The sequence below is a fragment of the Pinus tabuliformis genome, chromosome 4_2 (genome assembly GCF_031772625.1).
Source record: "Pinus tabuliformis cultivar Carrire ecotype Pingquan chromosome 4_2, CPIR1, whole genome shotgun sequence".
Taxonomy (NCBI): domain Eukaryota; kingdom Viridiplantae; phylum Streptophyta; class Pinopsida; order Pinales; family Pinaceae; genus Pinus; species Pinus tabuliformis.
This window is the reverse complement of record NC_142304.1, coordinates 21,231,835-21,255,554: the sequence shown is the minus strand read 5'-3', so window position 1 is coordinate 21,255,554 and position 23,720 is coordinate 21,231,835. Positions and strand designations below refer to the sequence as shown.

Below are 23,720 nucleotides of genomic sequence, written 5' to 3'. Positions count from 1 at the left end.
ACTTAGGCATTAAGCTCAGTCAATGTCAATTCTAAGATCAACCAAATATGAGTGTAATAACAGAATGACAAATTTACAAATGCAGCAGAAAAACAGTACCTTATTGGCCCTAGAGGCAAATATTTGGATCGAGGAACATAACAAAACAGAAAGACAAGATCAAGAAGGTGCTCATGGGTCTCATAAAGCTTCCGAAGCTCATCATCTGTCCACTCCTGCTTATTGTTATCATGATTCCTCATATCTCTAATCACATCCAACAGCCAAACAGCTTCAAATTAGTAAAGTACCTATAGATATCAACAGAAAATCAAATATAGCTAAAGCATTTTCAAAGATAAGAGTACATTGTAACTTTCTGGTACGAAATCAACTCACCCCTCTAATCATATCCTGCAACCAAATTGTCTCACAAAGTATATATTTAAAAACTAAAACGAAACCAAATAAACCAACTATACCCAAATCACTAAAATTATTTTCATGCCTACACAATCAACTCACCTTTCTAATCATATCCTACAACCAAATAGCCTAACAGAGTATACATTTAAAAATTAACATGAAACCAAACAAACCAACAGTTCCCAAAGCACTAAGAACATTTTCATATGGGAAACACATAAGAACTCTTACTTAATCAACTCATCTTGTGCCTTGTACATCTCATCAAGGACCCTCAGCATTGGAGAAATTATAGAACTAAGCCCAGTGCCACTTGCTCCTTGATCTTCACCATTACTAAGTTGTGTATCAGTAAACTTTGTTTGCATTCCTCCTTGAGCTAACACATGAAGGAACTCATATATCTGTAGTCTGAAAGGCTCACCCGACCTGACTGCTATTGTAATAAGGGCTTGGGCAGCAATTATTCTCACCTGTGTGTATGTTACCAAGATGCAGTAAGGCAACAACAGATAAACTTATTATTTTCAAAGAACACTAAAGGGATAAGATCAGAGTTGAGAACTAAACGAAATTCAAAAGATAGAAACAAAGAAATTATTTTTTATATTCATGAATAACAAAGATAAGACTCGTAGCTATGAACATGCTCTGTACAACCAAGTGAGTGCTTTTATCATCTCCATCTAAAACACCGAATCCCATAAATGCTTGTCTAGGAAACAAATACATTACTGCAGATAAGATAATTATAAGCATTGAAAATCGATATTCCTATGAAAAAAGATTAACAAATTAAATCGCATACCTCCCAACTTCCACTGAAAGCACATCTTTGAAGACGTGTCAAGGCGCCAGCAAGTGTAGGATTTCTAGAACTAGCAGCAGCTACCATTTTATCTGCATCTAACATCATCAGAGCTGTGCCAGGAGGTGTAGCAGATTCCCAAGCATACTCCGATGCAGCATAATTCGCATTCTCTCCCAGGAACCAGACCTACAAGCAAAAAAGATTTATGTTGCCTCAACATCAAAGGATTCCTACAACACGGTTCCTCAATTAAACATTACAATTTAAGTATCCCAGTTAAGAGAGACAAAAAGACTTTCTTGTTAATTTATTGCTTTTCATTACTATAATGCATTCCCAAACAATGTTGACAAATATTGAGATTATGATATGGCACTTACCGCTGCCTGTACTAATCGTTGCAATGCCAGTGCAGACTTTGGATCTGATGCAGAAACTCGATCTATAGATGTAATTCCATCGATAGATCCAGGTTGGGGTGGTGGTAAATCAAGGACTACAGTAACTGCCTCTAGAGCTGTGTGCTTTCCACCTGGACCAGCTCCTACTAGACATGTCTAATAATGAAACAACAAAAGAAAATCATCAATATTAGATACACATTGCATGGAAAGATGTGAATATAATTTCCAACTGAAGTCTTAAGAAGATTGTTCATTGCATAAATAATGAAAATTGTCAAAGATACAAAAAAATTACTTCTCAAATCAACTTGAATATAACACCTATAGATACACTGATAAAATTCACCTGATAAGGGTCCTTTTACACCACCTGTCACTCCTTAATTATACTATGTTAAACGTAAAATAATAAAACATTCATAACCATCTTACAAGGCAAAGTACTAATAACAATCTGATCTTTCAATGGAAAAGTACTCACTGACATTAAAAAAAATTATGCCAAAAGATTATCAGCGCATAGAAGGAATAGGAAGTAGCATTTATATTAATTCTATACAAAGCTATTTATAACTCCTAGATATAAATTGCCAACATGAACACACACTAATCAGCCCTATGCTTACAGAAATTTGACCATGTACAGCTTCAACCATATTTTTTGTTCCACAGGGATATTATATGCTCAATATAACATTGACCATATAGTCAGATACTATATGGTACGCCATGCCATATAGCATATGATACAGTTCAAAATAAGCCACAAATTTATTTTAACAAAATCAAAGGCAGCCCGAAATTGCATTTTTTCTCATTTGTTCCAGCCCACCAACCAAACACACCGAGCTTAAAGTTCACCTTAAAGCTGGAAATTGACACTGCTACTAGAGATCTAGACACTTCTTTCCTGTGTGCATTGTGCAATGTGGTAGCCATGGGTATGGTTTTTTGCAGTTTAACACACACACACACATACACACAACCCCTGTATACATGTGTTGAACTAATGCTTATACTGAGAAAGGGGGCAAATCAGTATAAGATCCCTTTTTTTAAATGAGCATTCATCAATCATTCATTAACTTCAAAACATTAAATGCCTGTAAACTCAAATCACAGTACACAGAGTTTAACATTGAAACCCTTGGAGGTGAAAACTAGAAAAGCTTATCTTTATAAATTTCTGTATGCACTTGTACTTGACCTTCTTACTTGGACACACTTCAAAAGCACTCATATATCCTTCATTTATAGTTTTTGTGCATTCATTTATGGGCCAACTTGTAAAACTGGTGAGACTGACCTGTACTTTCTAACAAGGCCGACTTGATAGAATCTTCATATCTCTGCATTCCTATGGAGATAGAGCAAATGCCATATACCATTGGAAATGTTTCGGAATAGGCTTTTCAAACATATATCCTATGATCCCATTTGAGCTAGGTGTTTAGAGTAAAAAGGTTTTCAAAGATAGGATATCCAAACTAGGCCGCAAAAGTCCAAAAACAATATTTCCAACAATCTCAATCTTGCAATGTTTATCTTGAACAATGTGGAAAAAGTCAAAGTCGGGATTAATTCAGCAAGGGTCCAAAAGTTGAAAAACTCGTTAAAGTCGGGAGTTTTTTGAAAAAGTCGGCAAAATGTCAACAAAATTAAAAAAACACAAAATTATTCATTTTTTTTTTTTTTTTTAACATCTAGAGTCAAAGTCGTAGTTTAGAGGTGTTTTCAGTGTTTTACTACAATGTCATTCTTTACATGTGAATTCGATCACTAAAAGGATGTTACACTCTTGCAGTTTGCATTCTAAGTGCATTTTATCACCAATGTTTTTCAACATTATCCACAAAAAATATGATCATAACAGTGTTGATTCTTGGGAATGTTCATCAGCTATTTACACTGCCTTGCTTGCTAGTCTGGATACTCCTTGTCCTCTTTCTCTTATGTCTCACAATCATGCTCGTCGAGGTAGGTATGCACTTCTTTTTCATAGTCTTCTCAGTTTCTTATAGCAGCCTTCTGACAGCTTAGCCTTTGGCTAATGTCTCTTCTCTATATTTTTTTGCACATCTCATATAGATCCCTATTGTTTTGCAGACATAACATCCAGCAAGAGCAAACCAATAATAGTCGTATATGTTTCAACATTCAACAGAATATAGCAACCAAGCAATTAATTTTCTTAGTAACACCAACCAACTATAATGCTCGAAATTAAGATTCAACAACAAAACAAATTGCACAGCACAACGTTATCACCAAATTTCTAGGGCTATGTTTGAAAGATTCCACTCTCTGCCTTAAGATTAAACAGGAGAAAATTATATCATTTTCGCCTTTGCGGCCTCTTTATCCGTGGCCTGGGAGGGAGGCAGACTTTTTGGGTCGACTCCCGATTAAATCGGGAGTATAACGATTAAATCGGGATTTTTTCCTTTCTGAAAAAGTCGCCAAAAAGTCGGGGGATTAAATCGTTTAGTTTAAAAAATCGCATTTTTAGGATTAAATCGGGATTTTTTGCAGACTTTTTCCACACTGATCTTGAACATTTGTAGTCTTCCCTTGTTTTTGACATCAATGACAACAATATTTCCAACAATCTCGCCCTTTGTCATTGATGGCAACCCTTAGTCAATTCTACAATGATATTGTAGTACCCCCTCTATCTGCAACTCCCCTTGTGTCTACAATCCTTCCTCTTTGTGAAACCTCCCCCCCTTGACATTGATGGCAAAGGGTTGCTCTCCCTAAGCTTGTGCTTCCCTTTACTGACGAAATGAGAGGGATATCACTCCCAGCTTCTCTCTAAGATTTTCAAACATTTCATAGGGAAGGGGTTATGTCTGAAATTGTGCTTCCATTGAGAAATGTATTGCACCTTGACAGTTTGTTCAACTACTTGTTCCATTAAGAAGTGGTACTTGATGGGAATAATGCTTCATCTTTGACTGCATAGCATGATTCTTTGAAATGTTGATTGCACTTGTGTTGTCATAGATGATTGAAATTGGTTATTCATACTCTACATTGATATCCTTTAGTGTCTGCTTCATCTAGAGAACTTGTCTACAACATGCTACTACTGCAATGTTTCGGATTTTAGTATGGATAGAGAGATTGAAGTTTGCTTCTTGCTCAACCATGATAGCAAACAATTGCCTAGAAAGAACACTCCTCCACTTATACTTTTCTTGTTATCGATACTTGCTTCCCAATATGCATATGTATATGTTGTTAGCGTGAAGTCCTTACTTCTTGAATACCACAGGCCAAAGTACAATATGCCTTTCAGATATCTAAATATTTTTTTTGTTGTGCAGATTGAAATTTTGTAACCAATCCTACTACTTGCATGATGTCCGGCCTCGATATTGTCACATATAGTTGGCTGCCAATCACTGACCTGTACAATGTTTGTTTTTCTTCTAGGGGTTCATCAAATTTCTACAATTTACATCATACGATAATGGGTGTACTAACAAGTGCACAGTCTTCCATTCTGAATTTCTTCAACGTCTCCTTCATGTATTTGGCCTGAGAAATGAATATGCCGTTGTTGGATTGAAAAACCTGCAAAACTAGAAAGAATGGCAATTCTCCAAGCATGGACATCCGAAATCTTGTTTGCATTCCTTATGCAAACTTTTGGCTCATTTTTGTCAGCATTACTCATAAAAATGTTATGTTGCATGGGGACCCGGCGCCCCAAAATATACTCACGTACCCTGTGTCCCCGCATTCCAGGGACTTTTGGACCCTTAGGAAACATCCCCAAACTGTTGGGGACTCCACAGGGAACTTGATAGTTGTCCCAATGCATTCTGGACAGATTTCAGGGATGTTCCGGACAGATTTCAGGGATGTTTTTGGCAGATTGCAGGGATGTTTTGGGAATGTTTTAGAGATAATCCAAGCACAGAGCTTCAGTGTTGACAATCATGGACATCGATGATTGAACAATATGATCATTTTTCCTATTCATTTTTTTTGGAATGCATTGAATCTAAATTTTTTGTATAAGTTGCAGCTCAAAACATAGTTTTTGTATGATAGGTTTCATTTTGGATTTCTAGTGATTTAGATATTGGATTTTCAATGGTAAAATTACAAAAAACACCCTCCATGTCAAGAAAACAGAAAATACAACGTTTTAAAAGGATGATCCTTGTGGTTATTTTTCTTGTTCTTTCTTAGGATCATCTCAGCTTTTACATATTGTATGTGGGTTTCGAAGACTCATTCAAATTCAGTGCTTCCATCATCCCAACCACAAGCATTATGAAAACAATCAGATAGTTGTGAATTGGATTGAGTACTAAATGTTTAAATAAATTCCTATTCAATCCCCTTCTTAATCTGAAATATGAATTTAATATCATTAGAAAACCAAATTATTTTATAGTGGTTTTCAACACAACTATAAAAGTTTGCAAAACCTATTGAAAAGGGAATGCCTTTTGTGTTTAACATAGTCATCATTAACAAGAAATATGAGGAAAAAAAACTAATATAAAGACAGTTCTCCTTGATAAATTGTTCATGGACATTATTACAAATTTAAAGTAGTTACACTTAAGTTTCCTAAAGCTAAAGCTCGTCTAGTGGCCATTAATGGAATGTCACTCAACCACTTCTCAAATTGTTCGAGATTGTAATTGGCAAGTGTAAGGGTTGTGCATAATACTAGCTTGAAACAACCACAAATGTTAATATCAAATTCTGCACACACACACACACATATACATATTGTCATCCCCAACCCCTCGTCCCCTGAAAATTTGGGGGTCCACTCTAGCCATTCTGGGGACTCGTCCCCAACCCCTCGTCCCCTGAAAATTTGGGGGTGCGCTCTAGCCGTTCCGGGGACTCGTCCCCTTGTCCTCGTCATTCCCCTGTCCCCAAAACCAGTGCAACATAGTAAAAATGATATCATCAGCATAAACCAAAATGATTAATAGATTTTCATTTTCTGTTTTGATGTAAAGATAGTTGTCTGCATCTTCTATTTTGAAACCTCATTCTAGGTATTTGTCAAGTCTTGAAGACTGAGTTCAAGTTGCTTGCTTTAGTCCATACAGTTCTTTCTTCAATTTGCATACATGATCTTTTTTCTGATAATTGAAATCCTTCTAGTTGTTCAATATATATTTCTTCTAGATTTCCTTTTAGAAAGGCTAACTTGACATCTAGCAATCTCCCCACAATCTCCCTCCAAATGAAATCCTAGCAGCTCAACCCCTAAATCCTCCAACCGACACCCCACACAACAATCACCCAAGAAGAATTGCGCAGGCCTGTGAGGGATGACGCAGTAGCAAGCTTCAACAATTCGTACAGCAGTGAGGGACTCCCTTTTGCCTCCCAAAATCTCCCTCCTTTGGCTCGAATCTGACCAAGAACACCCCTGCAGCAATAGAGACTCCAATTTCCGGCACCAATTCTCCCAATGACTGCGTGGCCTCTCCCTCTACGTCCCAGCTGAACCAGAATAGCGTGTACCTATGTGATGTCCCTCTCCCAACCTCCAAAGCAAGAGAAAATCCTTCCTAGGGTGGCACTCGAAGTCCCCCGAAGAAAGGTTGAGCTTCACTCCTTGGGAAGCTCTTGTGCTAAGCAACACTTGTAACTCAGCTAAACAGCTAGAGTGACAATCAGTTATCAAAATGTCAAAAGCCCCCAAAATGATGTCTCTTCTTTCTATTTATCTTTGTTGCCCCCTTTCTCTCCTTGTGGGCCCCACCAATTCGACCTCCTTCTCCCTAGCTCGATTTTCCTAAGGGGTTTGAATTCCCCTTTTTGGGTGGCCCCCACATCCCACTACCAATTTAATTTTTCCTTTTCTCTAATGTCAGTGGCCTCCATCTCTCCAAAAATTAAGTGGAGACTCCCTCCACCCACTTTTCCTAAGTTTACCTGCCAAAATATCTCCCAACGCTCAATGGAAAATGTTAAACTCATATGGACAGCGAGACAGATGGAAAGATAAATCATTGAGTACAATTTTTATTAACAATAGATGTACATTTATAGTACAATAGGTGACTCTTGGGATTCAGATCCCAAGGTCTCTTGGACTGCTTTGTCCATTCAACTTCCACGCTAACCCTTTAGGATTAGGTGTCCAACATTCCCCCCCTTAATCCGAAGGGTTATGTATGAGTCCAAGAAAAGAGCTGTAATACAAAATGTGCAAAGAATGCATGGCAGCACTAGGCTGATTGTGCTCTATGAAATGTTGGTATAAAGGGCGGTGGTTTAAGGATGACCACCAACACTGGAACGCTTAGTGCAGTTCCCGGAACTCTTCCAAAACTGGCAAGAAACTGAAGTTTTCTGCTAGAGGAAGTGATCCTATTGTTTTAAAGAGGGAAACCTTCAACCATAAAAGGGAGGTCTCACCCCGCATAAAAGGTAAAACTTCAACCTGAAAAGGGAAGTCTCAACCTGTGATGGTTTAAGGATAACCAACAACTCTGGAATGCTTAATGCAATTCCTGGAACTCTTCCAAAACTGGCAAGAAGCTGGAGTCTTCTGCTAGAGGAAGTGTTCTCAATCTGTGTTCACGGGCATCTTTGTCTCTGGCTGCAACTCTGAAACTGGTGTGGCAGGTTGTAGCTCAGGCTCGCTTGATGTGACTTTGAAGCTTGTAGATGACCATCATTTCCCCCCCTGTCAGGTACAAGGTGAAAAGATGGAGAAAACTCAGCTGCAAGACTGTTCAATACTCTGGAACAGGTTCTGACATGTGTTTGGAATATCTTCTTGGCTGTTGATGCCCATTGCCAAGAAGCGATCCATCCAAGATGAATCTTCGTTCTTGCAGGTCGTTTGTTTTTGAAGCATCTGTGTGAAGAATGGCTGGTTTTATGACAGTGCTTACATGGATGAAGATCAAAACAGTGATCTTTCAAATGGCCAACTCGGTCACAGTGTTGGCATTTCACGATCTGTTGTTTTTGTTGTTGTTGTTGCTGTGGAAGAGGGGCAAAATCTGGAACAGCTGAAGGTGAGCTGCCATGAGAAGCAGGTGAACTGTCATGAATAAATCCAGCACTCTGAAACTGAATGGGCTTTGAGTAGTCTGGAATATGAAAGGACAAGTCCTTGTCATATCCAAGACCAGTTCTGTGCTTGTTGTGGACAAGCTGGTCCCAAGGTCTGATGATGGGCTTGGGAAGTGCAGACTGAGTTTTTGCATCTGCATATACAACTGCTGCTTTATTTGAGTGAACTGTACCATTATTGACTTGGTGTTTATGGGAGTCTGCTTCATTGTTCTGAACAGAAACAGGTTCAGAATGATGACTCCAATGGTGTAATTCTTCCTGCTGTAGCTTTGTTTCAAGCTGCAAAAACTCAATATTCTCATGTGCAGTTTGCAGAGAGGTTTGGATGTCAAAGAGAGTTTCTTTGTTAACTTTGACCATCTCATCAACAGTGGAATGAATTAGGATATTCAATAACTTTAATGCATCTTCAAGTCTGGCCATTTTTCTTCAATGTCACTTAAAAAACACAACTGAGGCAACAGCAACAGAGAAATAATATTGTACTCTTACTACAAGATATTGTAAGGGCTTATCAAGTGGCAACAATGTCGCGAAAATGGTTGATGGAGCAGGACCTGAGTAAGCTGGATGTTACCAAGTTAAACTGCAATAAACATTTCTCGTCAAGCTACAATAAACATTGGTACAATTGGGCACATGGTAAATCAACAGTCCACAGTTCGTTTCAAGAATGAACTGGAGCATAACATGTGAAGATGAGCGCTGTCCTCAACTTCAGACTTCAGAGCATCTAGCTGCTATGGAAATCATGCAAAATCTCTACAAGAAACTGCTCCAAAATCTATACAAGAAAAATGGAAGTTGAGAAAGTTTAAACTATCGATTTTATCTTTTGTTCCAATTTCTGAGAAACCACTCAATATTTCGTCTGAGCAAGTATCTGAACTCTTCAAACAGTTCTTACACCTCACAGTAGAGAATATCGTATAAGCTGGCACTGGGATTTAGACCATTGAACCTAAATGCGTTTTTATCTAAGAGTATATATCTCAATCAGACTTTGCTCCTTTGCTGACAAGTACATATTGTTTGCCCTTCAAATTAAAAATCTGAGCCATTTCTGCATATTCTCGAGAAAAGCGTTGACAATCACAACCCAGTCAACTTGTTTTCATATGAAATTCATATGTTTTCCGTGCCTGTGCACCGTCCCTCGTATCTTTCTAGATGTGAAATGGAGTTTAATTAAAAAGTAAAGCGGTTTTCCGTGCTTGTGCACCCTTTAGATGATAACATCATTCACGTTTACAGTTCTTAATGGATGGCGTTGTGCTGGCGGCAAGAGATGCTCCTATCGACAAGAGCTGAGATATTCCCTTTAGGCAGTTTTACGCTCTCCAGCGAGCAGTTTTTGCAGAGGGCTTTCACATCTAACAAGCTGACCTTCAAATGACATATGTTAAACACACAGCGAAACTGAAACGCACATATTAATATTTTTGCTCGAAAAACGCCACAGCCTCCTACATATCGGTGTTACAATTAGAAAAGACAAGCAAAAGCGAAGACTAAAATCCTGCCCTCAACCATTTATTTATGCTAAAACCCTATTCTCAATTTATTTATGCTAAAACGTTGCTCTCTGCCTCTCAAGCTTTTTGGCCTGAAGAAGTATTGCGACTCTGAGCATATAAACCGTCGTTAAACCTTGGCGTTACTCTCAGGTGCCCATGATCTAACATGGCTTGGAGGACACTTATCATCTGCAAGTATTTTGATGGATTTTTCAGTTAGAATCTCGGCCGACATGCACATCGTCTATTTGTTAGGTGCCCGTTCAAGAACAGCGTTCAAGAACGTTCAACTTACCAACAGCGTGACAACCAGCAATGGACATTTACTTCGAATCCCCAGCTACATATCACTTAGTTTCAGAACTTTATTGTCAAAAAACATCTCATCTCCATAAATTTATGTAAATGTATCAAAAGTACGCAACCTTGACCTCCATAATCTGGTTCTACAAAATTATAAAAGGAGTGACATAATATTCATCTATCTGTTGTCAAAAGTTGTCAAAATCCCAACCTTCAATCACTAACAAATTTGAATAATGTGGTGAAGATGAACTCGTGTGCAAGAGTCCTCAATCAATACAAAACCAGCAAGCATGTAGGCAGATTTTGTTGAAATTTAAACAGACTGCACATCAGATTTAAAAGGTAAGGTTATTCCTTCTTCCGACTTCTGAGTTTCCACAATTATATTGACAATCAGTCTCGAGAAAGGCTTGCCTTCTCTACTGTTGGTTTCTTCCCCGAGTAACCCAATGGACAGCGTTCACCATGGAGTAACTCCTTTACAATCCCAGTGAACCTCCACGCAGCCATCATTTTTTCATCTCAAACTTTAACTTCATGTAAATTTTCAGAACTTCATTGGTGCAGCAAATAATATTATTTGACCACAGATACCTAGAACTTCGACTTGCAAAAATATCCCAAAGCCAAAACAAACATAAATATTTCCTTCAATCCTCGCATAATTTTAATCATTGTCACAGGGCTGGAGATAACATTAGGGCTTCGGAATAGATGTTGAGTTTATGCCCTAAAGAACTGCCACAGGTCCACACTTCAGATTGCTCAATGAACGCATCATAAATCTGTTGCTCAGAGATAAGCCTTTCTTTTATCCTCAAGAAGGCCGAAAACAAATTCCAAAAACCAACCAAAAGCAAAACTTTAAAAGAAATTCTCTCGTCTGATATGATCGACTCTCCGCAGCGCCAAATAGAACAATTTCAGAGCTTCAAAGATATTCATTCATGTGCATCATCTTTCAATTCAGGCAGCGTTCACAACGGTTCTCAACAAAGTTTCAAGACTTTTTAATGCATCAGAGTCTTCAAACCACCGCACCAAATGAACCCTCTCCCCATGACAAACTTGATGCAGATGCGTTATTCAATGTGGCAGATGTATTTGGAATGAGCGTTAAGCAGAGAACTATGCAGATGCGTATGACAGATACGTAGATGACAGATGCGTTATTCACCTGCAAATCTGCGAGGATTAAGATTTCACAGAGGCTGAGCGTATATGGACAGTGGACGCAGAGCGTATATGGACAGTGGCAGCGGGTCAGAAGCGTGCGTTTAACTCAGCAGTGTTTCAGGCAGCGTTATTGTTTCAGCTCTGACATCATTTTGTATGCAGCTTCAGAAGAGCAGGGCACAGGTACACCGCAGGGATGGCAGAATTAATGGAGCGTTACAGAAGACTAGGCCAGCTCTAGTCAGCACTATTCAAGGCAACTCAGACCAGTTGCTCAGGGAAAACAGGCCACTCATCATGGCTCTGATACCATGTTAAACTCATATGGACAGCGAGACAGATGGAAAGATAAATCATTGAGTACAATTTTTATTAACAATAGATGTACATTTATAGTACAATAGGTGACTCTTGGGATTCAAATCCCAAGGTCTCTTGGACTGCTTTGTCCATTCAACTTCCACGCTAACCCTTTAGGATTAGGTGTCCAACAGAAAAAATGGAAATTCTTCTTAGCAAAATTAATTTAATTGGGGACATTACACATTTGTAGGCCTTGCTTCCAAATGCATAGCCAAGAAAGATACCTTCATCTATTCTTGAATCAAACTTACCTAAATTATCTTCACTATGCATTGTTTATATAGCACTTGCTCCCAAATAATTTGAAGTATTTGACTGTAGTCGACCTACCTTTCGATAAGTGATCAGGTGTCCTTCTATTGTTCACTCTAATTTGTGCTCTATTTTAACCTGGGTTATTTTAACCTGGATTGTGTCAGTGGGCATCTCTTTGTCCATGAGTTGCAGTTCAATTCCTAAACACATCCTTGATTCAATGTTGGCAGATGTCTCCATGCTGATATTTGGAATAGTTCTCTTCCTTTTAATCATTTGACTTCAGCAAATAAGGTTTGATTTTGTTTTCTCAAAGAAACAATTTCCTCATATTTGTCTGACAAAACCTTCTGAAATATTTTCCTGAGATCTTTCTTCCCCTATTATAATTCCTAATAATTTGCTAATCTGCAGCAGGACAGAGAAAACATGACCATAGATCTAGAAAGAACAGATTGACCAAGTGAGCACAAAGTAAGGCTTTAACAATAGCTGGGAAATGGAGTAAAACTGAGTAATACTCCAGCAGACTATAGAGTATTGTAGATTACCAATAAAGAAAGCACACATCAATTGCTTGAGATAGTTTTTTCCTTGGCAAGTGATCGTTCTCCAATCAAGTAGCTAAAACGTTACCAAATTTCAAGCAAACAAAACTTAGGAACTGCAGTGTAACTTGATAGACAAAAGAGAGAATAAGCAGTTAAACTTCAGAGATAGACCCTTAAACACGAATGATATCCAAATCATTCACCACAAACAACACAAAAATATAGAGAAAAAGCACTGTTGAGGTAGGGTTACACCATTAAATAGTCATGGAATGAATCACTCCACAAGCCAAGCTTGCTACAAGATAATACAATCCAACACATCTCTAATACAATGACACTAGTGTATTTATACTTTCTCATGAGTATGCTTAGGGGCCTATGCCAAATACCCCTTATTATTATATTATTTTATTTTAATTACATAATGAGTTTATTCCATTATTATGGTCACATTACATTCATTATTCCCTTAGGTAGGTACCCCATATTATACTACCTAGTTACAGTATAGGAACTCCTATGGATCGGTCAAATATCGTGAGGAATAAGTATCATATATGTTCTTTCATCTGTAAAGGATGGAGGTCTCAAATTGGTTTGAATATTTAAGAAATCTTGGTCTTATGCACAAGACAAAATATCAAAAATCCATTTAGAAAGAGCTCAAAAGAATTGCCACTTTCTGATGAAGTGAGCTGTAGAGACAGTTACATGGACAATGCATTGTTTCCCATGTGGAATTTCATAAGAGATCCTATCCTTCTACTTGTCTTTAAAAAATCTATGTTGGACAGGGACCTGTACCCCCAAAAAATACTCACATATGCTGCGTCCCCACGTTCCGAGGACTTTTGGACCCTTAGGAAACGTCCCCAGATTGCTGGGGACTCCATTGGGGACTTGCTAGCCGTCCCCAAGACGTTCCAGACAGATTTCAGGGATGTTCCAGACAGATTTCAGGGATGTTTTTGGCAGATTTCAAGGGTTTTCTGAGCAGATTTCAGGGATGTTTGGGAAGGTTTAGGGATAATCCAAGCACAGAGCTTCAATTTTGACAATCATGGACATTGATGATTGAAAAATATGATCATTTTTGCATTCATTTTTTTTGCAATGCATTGAATCTAAATTTTTTGTACAAGTTGCAGCTCAAAACACGGGTTTTGTATGATGGGTTTCATTTTGGATTTCTAGTGATTTAGATATTGGATTTTCAATGGTAAAATTACAAAAAGCACCCTCCATGTCAAGAAAACAGAAAATACAACATTTTAAAAGGATGATCCTTGTGGTTATTTTTCTTGTTCTTTCCTAGGATCATCTCAGCTTTTGCATATTGTATGTGGGTTTCGAGGACTCATTCAAGTTCAGTGCTTCCATCATCCCAACACCAAGCATTTCGAAAACAAGATAGTTGTGAATTGGATTGAGTACTAAATGTTTAAATAAGTTCCCATTCAATTCCCTTCTTAATCTGAAATATGAATTTAATATCATTAGAAAACCAAATTATTTTATAGTGGTTTTCAACACAGCCATAAAAGTTTGCAAAACCTATTGAAAAGGGAATGCCTTTTGTGTTTAGCATAGTCATCATTAACAAGAAATATGTGGAAAAAAAACTAATATAAAGATAGTTCTCCTTGATAGATTGTTCATGGACCTTATTACAAATTTAAAGTAGTTACACTTAAGTTTCCTAAAGCTAAAGCTCATGTCTAGTGGCCAATAATGGAATGTCACTCAACCCCTTTTCAAATTGTTTGAGATTTTAATTGGCGAGTGTAAGGGTTGTGCATAATACTAGCTTGAAACAACTACAAATGTTAATATTGAATTCTGCATATATATATATATATATATATATATATATATATATATTGGAGTCCCCAAGCCCCCTTCCCCTGAAAATTTGGGAGTGCGCTCTAGCTGTTCCAGGGACTCGTCCCCCCGTCCCCGCCGTTCGCCTGTCCCCAAAGCCAGCGCAACATAGTAAAAAAGTAACCGTTCTGATGGTTACTTCATATATAGTCATTGATATAACCAGTGAAACAAGAATCACCGATTTTGCCGATTACTTGCGATTCCAACTCTGCTCGCCCATGAAACAATCTGAGTCAAATCTTTGAGAGTCAAATCGCGTTGACCGAGTTTGACTTGTGGTCAACGCGAGTTTGACTCGCGAGTATGGCGATTATTCTGATTTTTCCGATTCTGCGTTTTTTCCTGAGTCCAGCCAATTTTAGGTTTAGGGTTTACCGGGTTTTGGGTTTCGAATTGTCGCTTTGTAAGTTTATAACTTTATCGGTTACTTGGTAGAGCTATTTCATAGTCCAGAGTCCAGACTCCAGACACCACAGAGTCGACACCGTCGCAGAGCCACAAAGGCATTCCATACACCGCAGAGTCGGATTGTTGACAGACACGGTTACACCGCAGAGCCGCATTCGACGTCGCAGAGCCGGATTGTTGAGATATACCTGCATGAGCCTTGAGGTAACCTGCGTGAACGGTGAGGTATTCCTTTTAAGTTCTCAATGCTGTAATGTGCAGTAAATAAAGTAGAGGTTTCCATTTCAAATCTTATTTCAAACCCAACATAGAATCTGTATTAATGGGCTGAAAGTTTCAGATTGCATTCTCCACTAATCGTTGAAATGTGGACGGTGGACCTGTCTCATCATGCAAACAGGCTGCAAACTCACAGAAATTTGTTATCTACAGCAGTATTTCTAGTCCTGAATACATATTAATAGTGTGGTTGTTATTTTCCTTGAGTTCTGACCTTTCTTTTTCACCTGTTGAGCAACATGTAGAATCATAGATTATGTAGCACTAAGGTGCAACATCCTACAGGGATCAAGCTAAGTACTTGGGTAAATGGAACTCTGATTATGAATCAAGGTGCTCAATTATGGCAATCCACTCAGATGATACTGTATCAAGAGATGGGAAAATAGGGCAGTTTACAATTGTGATAGTTATCTGAAAAGATTAAAGAAGCACCAAATTTTTAACATTCATTTTAACATTCTGCAAATGCTAAAAACATATTGCTTGATACAATAAATTTCCATTGCCTTTGAGAAACAAATTGCACTGTTTTCCAACTCTGATATGAAGCATATCAGATCTCTTTCAAATCCACGTCTAATGAGGTAGCTTACTCCCTAAGCTACGTTCTTGGGATATGCACATGGAGGACCAACATATGGAGGTTTCTTACACCTCAGGCTAAGTCAAATTTACGGTATTCACTTGTGAAGACTTTCTGTTATTTTGCATGATCAATAAACAAGCTTGAAAATTACTTATTCCAAGCACCTTTTTCAAGATTTAATGAGAGATAAGTGAAGCTTAGAGGAGGGTGCTACTGTTACTGTTGTTGGTGTGATGGAGAGCACAATTTTTGGATCTCTTTCACATGAGATAGGGTGTTGACTGTTGAGTATGTTTGCTTGGTAAGGAGACGCACTTCTTAAGGAATTTTCAAGCAGTTAATGTGCCATTTTTTGGTCTGCTTTGCATGTCATCTGTGCCGCTGTTATGACTGTTCTCAACCAGCAAAAGGCAGTACTGCACTTTGGCCTTTCAGCATGACATGGCACTTTCTTGGTGTGCTTTTGTGCCAATTTTTAGAGCTATGTTGTGCTCCATTGAATAAAACCAGGGTTCTGCATGTTTTCTAAATATATAATTATAATATATATGCATCAAAAATCATATAATTGGACTGTGAATCTTAAATCATTTCCCTTGTTGTATGAAAGTCTGCACAAAATCTATCTCATTGCTTATTTGCAGAGGCATTTTGAGCTACATGTTCACTGCCAAAAAAATTCTTATTTAAGGGCATATGTGATACAAGAATCCGCTGTACTACACTCTAAAATTTGAGGCAACCAAGTATCATGAACTATCAAGTATCACATACAATAGATTGTGCAAAGATGCCAAGCATTCACTCCAGGGACTTTTATCACCAACTTCCTTTAGCTTTCCTTGCCAGCAGAGAGCATTTATTACACAGATTATATGTCTCATCCTACAAAACCTGCATCATATCAGGTTTGCTTTTCTCACTATAATTACAATCAATAATTACATCAATCAAAACTTAAAACTCTCCAAAAAATCAACCAAACTCTGCTTTTATAATTTATTGTATCAAGCAATATGTAACCTGCATTTCATGTATCAAGCAATATGTTTTTCTGGTTTTATTGAAATGCAACATTTCTATATGTTTACTGACATCTGTCTTCATTTAATTTTTTAGATTTCTAGCATATTTTAAATTTTTGGATCATTTTTAAATTTGATTTTTTGTTGTCTTTCACAGGAGCCACAAATTAAATAGAAGTTCAAAGCAACAACAATGACGAGAGAGAAGGACTTTGTTTGGGCTTATTGTGACAAGATTCTCGGAGACCCCAAGCTCCTTTGTAAATTTTGCAAAACGAAATGTAGTGGAGGCATTTATAGATTCAAGTTCCACCTTGCACAAATACCTGGCCATGATATAGGTCTTTGCAGCAAGGTTGACGATAATGTCAAACACCAAGCAACCTTGGCCCTTGATATGTTAGATCAGCATAATGCCAAGAAAGCAAAGCAAAATACTGAAATAGGAACTCTTGGAGTTGATAGTTTTTCTACCACTAGCCCCATGTCACCTCACTCTGTTGAATCCTCAATGTCGTTCCCAAGTTTTCCACACATGCCTCCAAGGCCAAGTCAAACTCAAAGCCATACGAGTCCTTCGACTCCTTCCTTCAACACTGGAGGTGGAAACATAAACACCTTTTTTTCTCCCCGCACAAAACCTGGTTCCCAACCTACCTTGGATGCCACTGGTTGGAAAAAAAATATCCATAGTCAGGCAAGGAAGGCCATTGCTAACTTTTGGTACTATTCTGACATACCTTTCCACTATGCCAGAAGTCCTTATTGGCAAGCTATGATTGATGCAATTTCTATTGCAGGTCCAGGGTTCAATGCCCCTACATCAGAGAGCCTTAGGACAGATATGTTGTTAGAGAGTGTTGAAGATGTCATGCTTGTGCTAGCTGAGTTTCATTCATCATGGGTAGAAACGGGGTGCACCATCATGAGTGATGGATGGACAGATCAGAGGAATAGAACTTTAATAAATTTCCTTGTATCTTGTCCCGCAGGCACAATGTTTTTCAAATCAATGGATGCTTCAGACAAGGTTAAGACTGCCCAACTTATCTGTGAAATGATGGAGGAAGTCGTTCAAGAAGTGGGAGAAGAACATGTACAAATTGTCACCGATAATGTAGCTAATTATATGGCCGCTGGTAGACTTTTTGAGATTAGGCACCCCAGTATTTTTTGGACCTCTTGTGCTGCCCATTGCATAGATTTAATGCTTGAGGACATTGGTAAGCCTCATTGGATACATGAGGTTGTGGAGAAGGAAAAATCCATAACCAAATACCTATACAACCACACTATTGTCCTAAACGCTATGAGAAAATACACTGAAGGTAAAGAAATTGTTCGACCTACAGTGACTAGATTTGCAACAAATTTCATATCCTTGCAATCTGTGGTTGAGCAAAAGATAAATCTGAAGAGGATGTTCTTGGGACCTGAGTGGATGGGATCTAAACATTCCAAGACCCTTTTAAGCATCGAAATTTCTGCACTTGTGTTTAATGATGGTTTCTGGAAAGATACCGAAGAGATTATTGCTGTGACGGAGTCCCTTGTTAGAGTTCTCAGGTATTTCAAGTCTCTTAACTTTTTCATTTTTTAAATTTCATTTCAAGCTTCTTTTTATTTACAATGTTTCATATTTCTTTAAATTTGAATGCTTGAACTTTCAGGATGGTTGATGGTGACAAACCCGCTATGGGTTACATCTATGAGGCGATGGATCTCGCAAAGGAGGCCATCAAAAGAAGATATGGGGATGATGAGACAAAGTATATGCCTCTTTGGGACATTATAGATGCACGTTGGGATAGGCAAATGCATTCCTCCTTACATGTTGCTGGGTACTTCTTAAACCCACAATATTTTTATGATAAGAGCAAATTTAATGAGGATGGGGAGGTTGGTAGAGGACTTAGGACATGCATGGAAAGGTGCTTCCCTGATCCAGAACATCAAAGTCGTGTCTTTTCCCAACTACAAGATTATAGGGCACCATCTAAATTGTTTGCCTATACCAGTGCTATAGGATAAAGGTCTAAGATGTTGCCAAGTACCTAGCCTGAAGGCTTCGTCAATTCATTAAATTTGTTTAAACTTTATTTTGTATGTTAAATGTTTTATTAAATTTTCTTTTCTTTTTAATTTTTTACTATTTAGTACTTCTACTCACAAACCCTTACCACTTGCTAGGTCTTTGGTGGAAAAACTTTGGTAGAGATACGCCAGATTTGAAGAGATTTGCCATTCGAATCTTAAACCAAGCATGCAGTGCTTCATGTTGTGAACGCAACTGGAGCATGTTTGAGAAAATACATTCTAAGAAGCACAACCGATTGACACAAAAATGCTTGAATGACCTTGTATTTGTCCATTACAATCTACGACTTCGCAACAAACCAATACTAGGTGAGACTCGAGAGCTTGAACTTGAAGGTTCCATAATCTAGTTCGTACTTTAAAGTTCAAACTTCAAACTTCAAAGTGAAACTTTAATTCACATTTCAATGTCTCATGATAATGACAGGTATGGATCATTCACCAATCGACCTTGAAGAGATAGATTTGCAAGCTACAAATGCGGCAAACTGGGTTAATTTAGATGAGCCTCCTCTTTTAAGCCTTCATGACTTGGAAAACTTTGAGAGTCAAGCAAGCGAAGGAGTGGAAGGAATTGCTTCTAGTTCTCACTCATAAGAGTCTTAGACTCTTAGTTGCTGATTTTTTTCTGAATAGTATGCAGTTTTTTGTAAACTTTTAGAAGCATATGCTTCTAAGGACTCAAGACTCAATGCTTTGGATCATGTTTGGACTCATAACATATATGAGATACTTATTCATTCATGATATTTTGGACATCTATTGATATTATGCATTGTTTGGACATGCCTTTACCCAATATTAATGAAAAATGGTTTTTTTAATTCAATATATGTGTATATTTTTGTTTAATGAATTCAACGATTTTTTGCCAATTTTTTCGCAATCCGATTAAAACTCTTCGCTCTTTTGCCTCGCTGATTTATTGCCAATTCCGAGTCTAGTAACATTGGATATAACTTCAAGCCATAGATGTTAAATCTTGTAGTATTTCATATAACTGCATAGATGAAACAATATTAGAAACATAATTGAAAGGGAATATTAAATGTCAAATATATTAGTGATGATGCAGCTAGTACATACATGGGAACCCTACCCACAATTACTAAATCTCACTCTCTCAAATTGCTCATCCCTCAATACATCCTTATATAGATCCTATAAGTTAGTTAAAGTGGTTAAACCTCCAATCCCCTAACCTAATAGTAAATACTATAACACTATCTAGGCCACATGTCACTTACCAAAGTGATCCATATTGTACTTGAATATGTTATATATTTTTGCATTTACTCTTAACAAGTTAATACTTATTTTCATCGTAATGATAAAATCAGAGAACATTCCCCAACTTTCCAGCAACTAACAGCATATTCTCTTAATCCAAAATAGAAGGGAATCAACTTATAATGCAATCTCTACAATATCAATTATCCAACACTAAATCACAAGCAACATATGAATAACATCAATGATGAAAAGTTGAAAACTACACCTATGTTCGGAATAAAAACACAGGCAGAATAAGAATGTACTTACTTTCCACAGAAGTTGAAGGACATCTGAATCTATCTTCCCAGGCACTTTAGTTGCAAAAAGCCTTGCAATTTCCAGTAATGTAACTGCCATTTCTGGAGTAGCCTACAAACACAGTCCATGGCCAATAGTGAAAACAATAAAACTTTACTGTCCTCTGTTATTAAAACAAAACAATAATAGGTAGCATCAAAAAGCTTTTGAAGTTAAAATGCGATAACTCAAAGGTATTTTAATAAATAAATAAAAAAGAGCAAAATTAATATTAAAAAAACAAAAAAAACCTGTCTTCAGTACTAATTTACATATAGTTGCATTTGCTACTATGAAAACCTACTTGGATGTCATCAATTCACAAACTGGTTCCTAAAAGCATTTAGCTTGTAATAAAATCAACCAATTGGCAGAAACTTCCCATTAGGGTAAAAATGAAATTTCAGTTAGAAGTGTTTGCATGAAAAATTTTGCTTGTTAAGCTCTATCAAACAAGGAACAGCAGAGTCTCTAATTAAGCACTGCTCTTTCATTTCGAGACAATGAGTACAAGAACAAAGCATGTTTTTGGGATGAATATAATTGGTACTGAATCTGAGACTAAAATTACTAGTAGAAGATCACGTTTTATATTCTTTACGCAACAATGTAGGAGCTATTAATATAAGATATACTAAATTAGACTGTTATAAACTCATCTATCAGAAAGGTCCAATCACAATTCCTGTGGCAATAACTTGAAAAGAACCCTAAAGAAATATTAGTCATACTGTGAAGTCTTGACAAAGTTTAGGAATAATTTTTCTATGAGAACAATAACACGAGACAAATACACCCAAAATTAATCTGATGGAAGCTCCACAAAAATGAATTCCATCCAAATATGACGGGATGCTACATAATTAAAAATCAAAGCTAGGTAGAGTTTCTTGAAAGTCATGGCAATGTTGCAGCAGAGAAATTAAAAGTCTTATGCAACTAAAACACTTAAAAAGATCGTTATTATAAATCCACCCACTATATTATGACTTTGGAAAGCATTCATGAGAACACAGGAAACATCATTGAATCTCAACTCACTACCATATATACCTGTGATCAGCATATAAATTTGACGGGCACTCCTACCCATCAAGTAAAAATTTTATGACAGGTTTCCGTTTAAAATTGCCCTTCTCAAGACATTTGATTTTTATGTTTACCCATCATTTAAAAATGCTGTTGTGTTTTGTTTAATTTTTTGTTGTAAATATAAAAACAGTTGTTGTTAATATAACTTTTGTGTTTTTTCTTAGTAATTTTTTTAATTCTGATTTGACCATAAAATAAGCTTCAACCAAGTAATATCATAGATGTATACGTTTTATATTACTTTAAAAGGATCAAACATATTCGACCTTGTTCATTCCTAATGCCAAACTAGTTAATGATTTGGGGCAATTATGTATAGTCACTATTTATGTAATTTCAAAGATTTTACAAATTATGCTAAACCATTCTAGAAAAGTTTTCGAGTAGTTTGGTCAAAGGCATTAACTATAATGTATGTTGAAAAGGAACAATTGATCGTAGCTTTCAATTTGATGAGTTAGACTTTAGGAAGACCTTAAAAATAATAAAACAAGTTTGAAGCCACTTTTAAATAAGAATTTGCGAGGATTCTAATATTTCAAACAATAATAATATGCAGGCATATATTTTGAAGAGATTCATAATATTCTGACAAGGAAAAAGAATAAAGCTTTCCGACAGACAGACTCAAGGTTACTTGGGAGCGGGAGCGACATTTTCAAAAGCTCCCGGTTTGGGAGCAAATCCCGGAGCATTTTTTATATAATATATATTTTTTTATATTTTGATGCATATATGTCAACAAAAACATGTAGAATGATGAATTAGATATTAAAAACATTAAAAACATAGATTGAACCATATAACAACAATCATCTAGAAGTTATAATCTTCATCAACCAAATCCACAAGTTAGTAACATAGTAACATACAACATATTGAGTCTCATGATTCATCAATCTTAAAGTTTCAAGCTTTCAAAATTCAATATATAACATTTATCATCATTGATCACCAAAGTTGTACTTGTAAGCTAAGTGTAACCATTACAACAAATAATATCTAACATGAAATGAAATGTTATAAAATGAAATGAAATGAAACAACTTTCAACTTTCATGAAGCATCATATTCATAATTCATTGAATCATTACTAATGAGTTACAATAGCCAACTTCAAACTTCAAACTTAAATTATCATATATTGTTTTAAAAAATATCATAATAAATATGAAGAGTCAATAGTTATAAAAACTACTAGAAACTAGAAAAGACAAGTAAATCTATTATCTATTGCTTATGCTTGGGCCTCTTGCCACCACGAGAAATGACTAATTTTTTAGTCTTGTTGGAAAATTAGGATCTTTGTCATTAATATCACCCTCTAAGCATTAATATTCAAACGTATCTTTGTGATTACCTCTGGATCTGTATAGGGATATTTGTCATTAATATCACCCTCTAAGCATTAACATAAGATAGAAAAAGCATAGCATGTCAAGTCAAGATTTTGTTTGCGTGATGCGTACATTTTTAGGAGGGTCATGATAGAGGAGTGTTGAAGTTTCTAAGTCTAACTGTTAGAAACCATTCATGCACTTTACTTATATATTCCTACCTATTTGTTATGTTAATTAACAAGTTATTTACCATGTAAATACTGGAAATAAATACAAGTACATGCTCAACACATTACAGATCATCCACTGAAGCAAACGGAAACAAGAACACAAGTGACATCATTGTTTTGGACTAATGTCCCCAGAAAAACCCAATGCGGGAAAATCGGTGCAGCTATCTGAGGGTTTGATTTATTAAGCAGTTTCAAAATACAATCTGGGTGCCAAATCCGACTCACCCAACAGAGAAAAATCTCGGCAGTAGTACCTCTCTACTCGGAAGCAGATATTCCGGCTGAAACCCCGGATAAACACTCTGGCAACTCCACAGCTCCAATCTGCCCCAC

General features: G+C 36.9%; 1 protein-coding gene across 1 annotated transcript in view; it reads right to left on the bottom strand.

The window, feature by feature from the left end:
- LOC149168163 (SH3 domain-containing protein) overlaps positions 1–23,720 on the bottom strand; it is a 275,430-nt gene that overhangs the window by 61,849 nt on the left and 189,861 nt on the right. The window contains exons 14-18 of the mRNA XM_089424839.1: positions 20,693–20,794; positions 1,597–1,773; positions 1,214–1,402; positions 637–878; positions 100–246 (exon numbers count right to left, since the gene is read on the bottom strand). Of these exons, the coding sequence (XP_089280965.1) occupies positions 100–246; positions 637–878; positions 1,214–1,402; positions 1,597–1,773; positions 20,693–20,794 (857 nt within the window). The remainder of the gene's footprint in view (positions 1–99; positions 247–636; positions 879–1,213; positions 1,403–1,596; positions 1,774–20,692; positions 20,795–23,720) is intronic.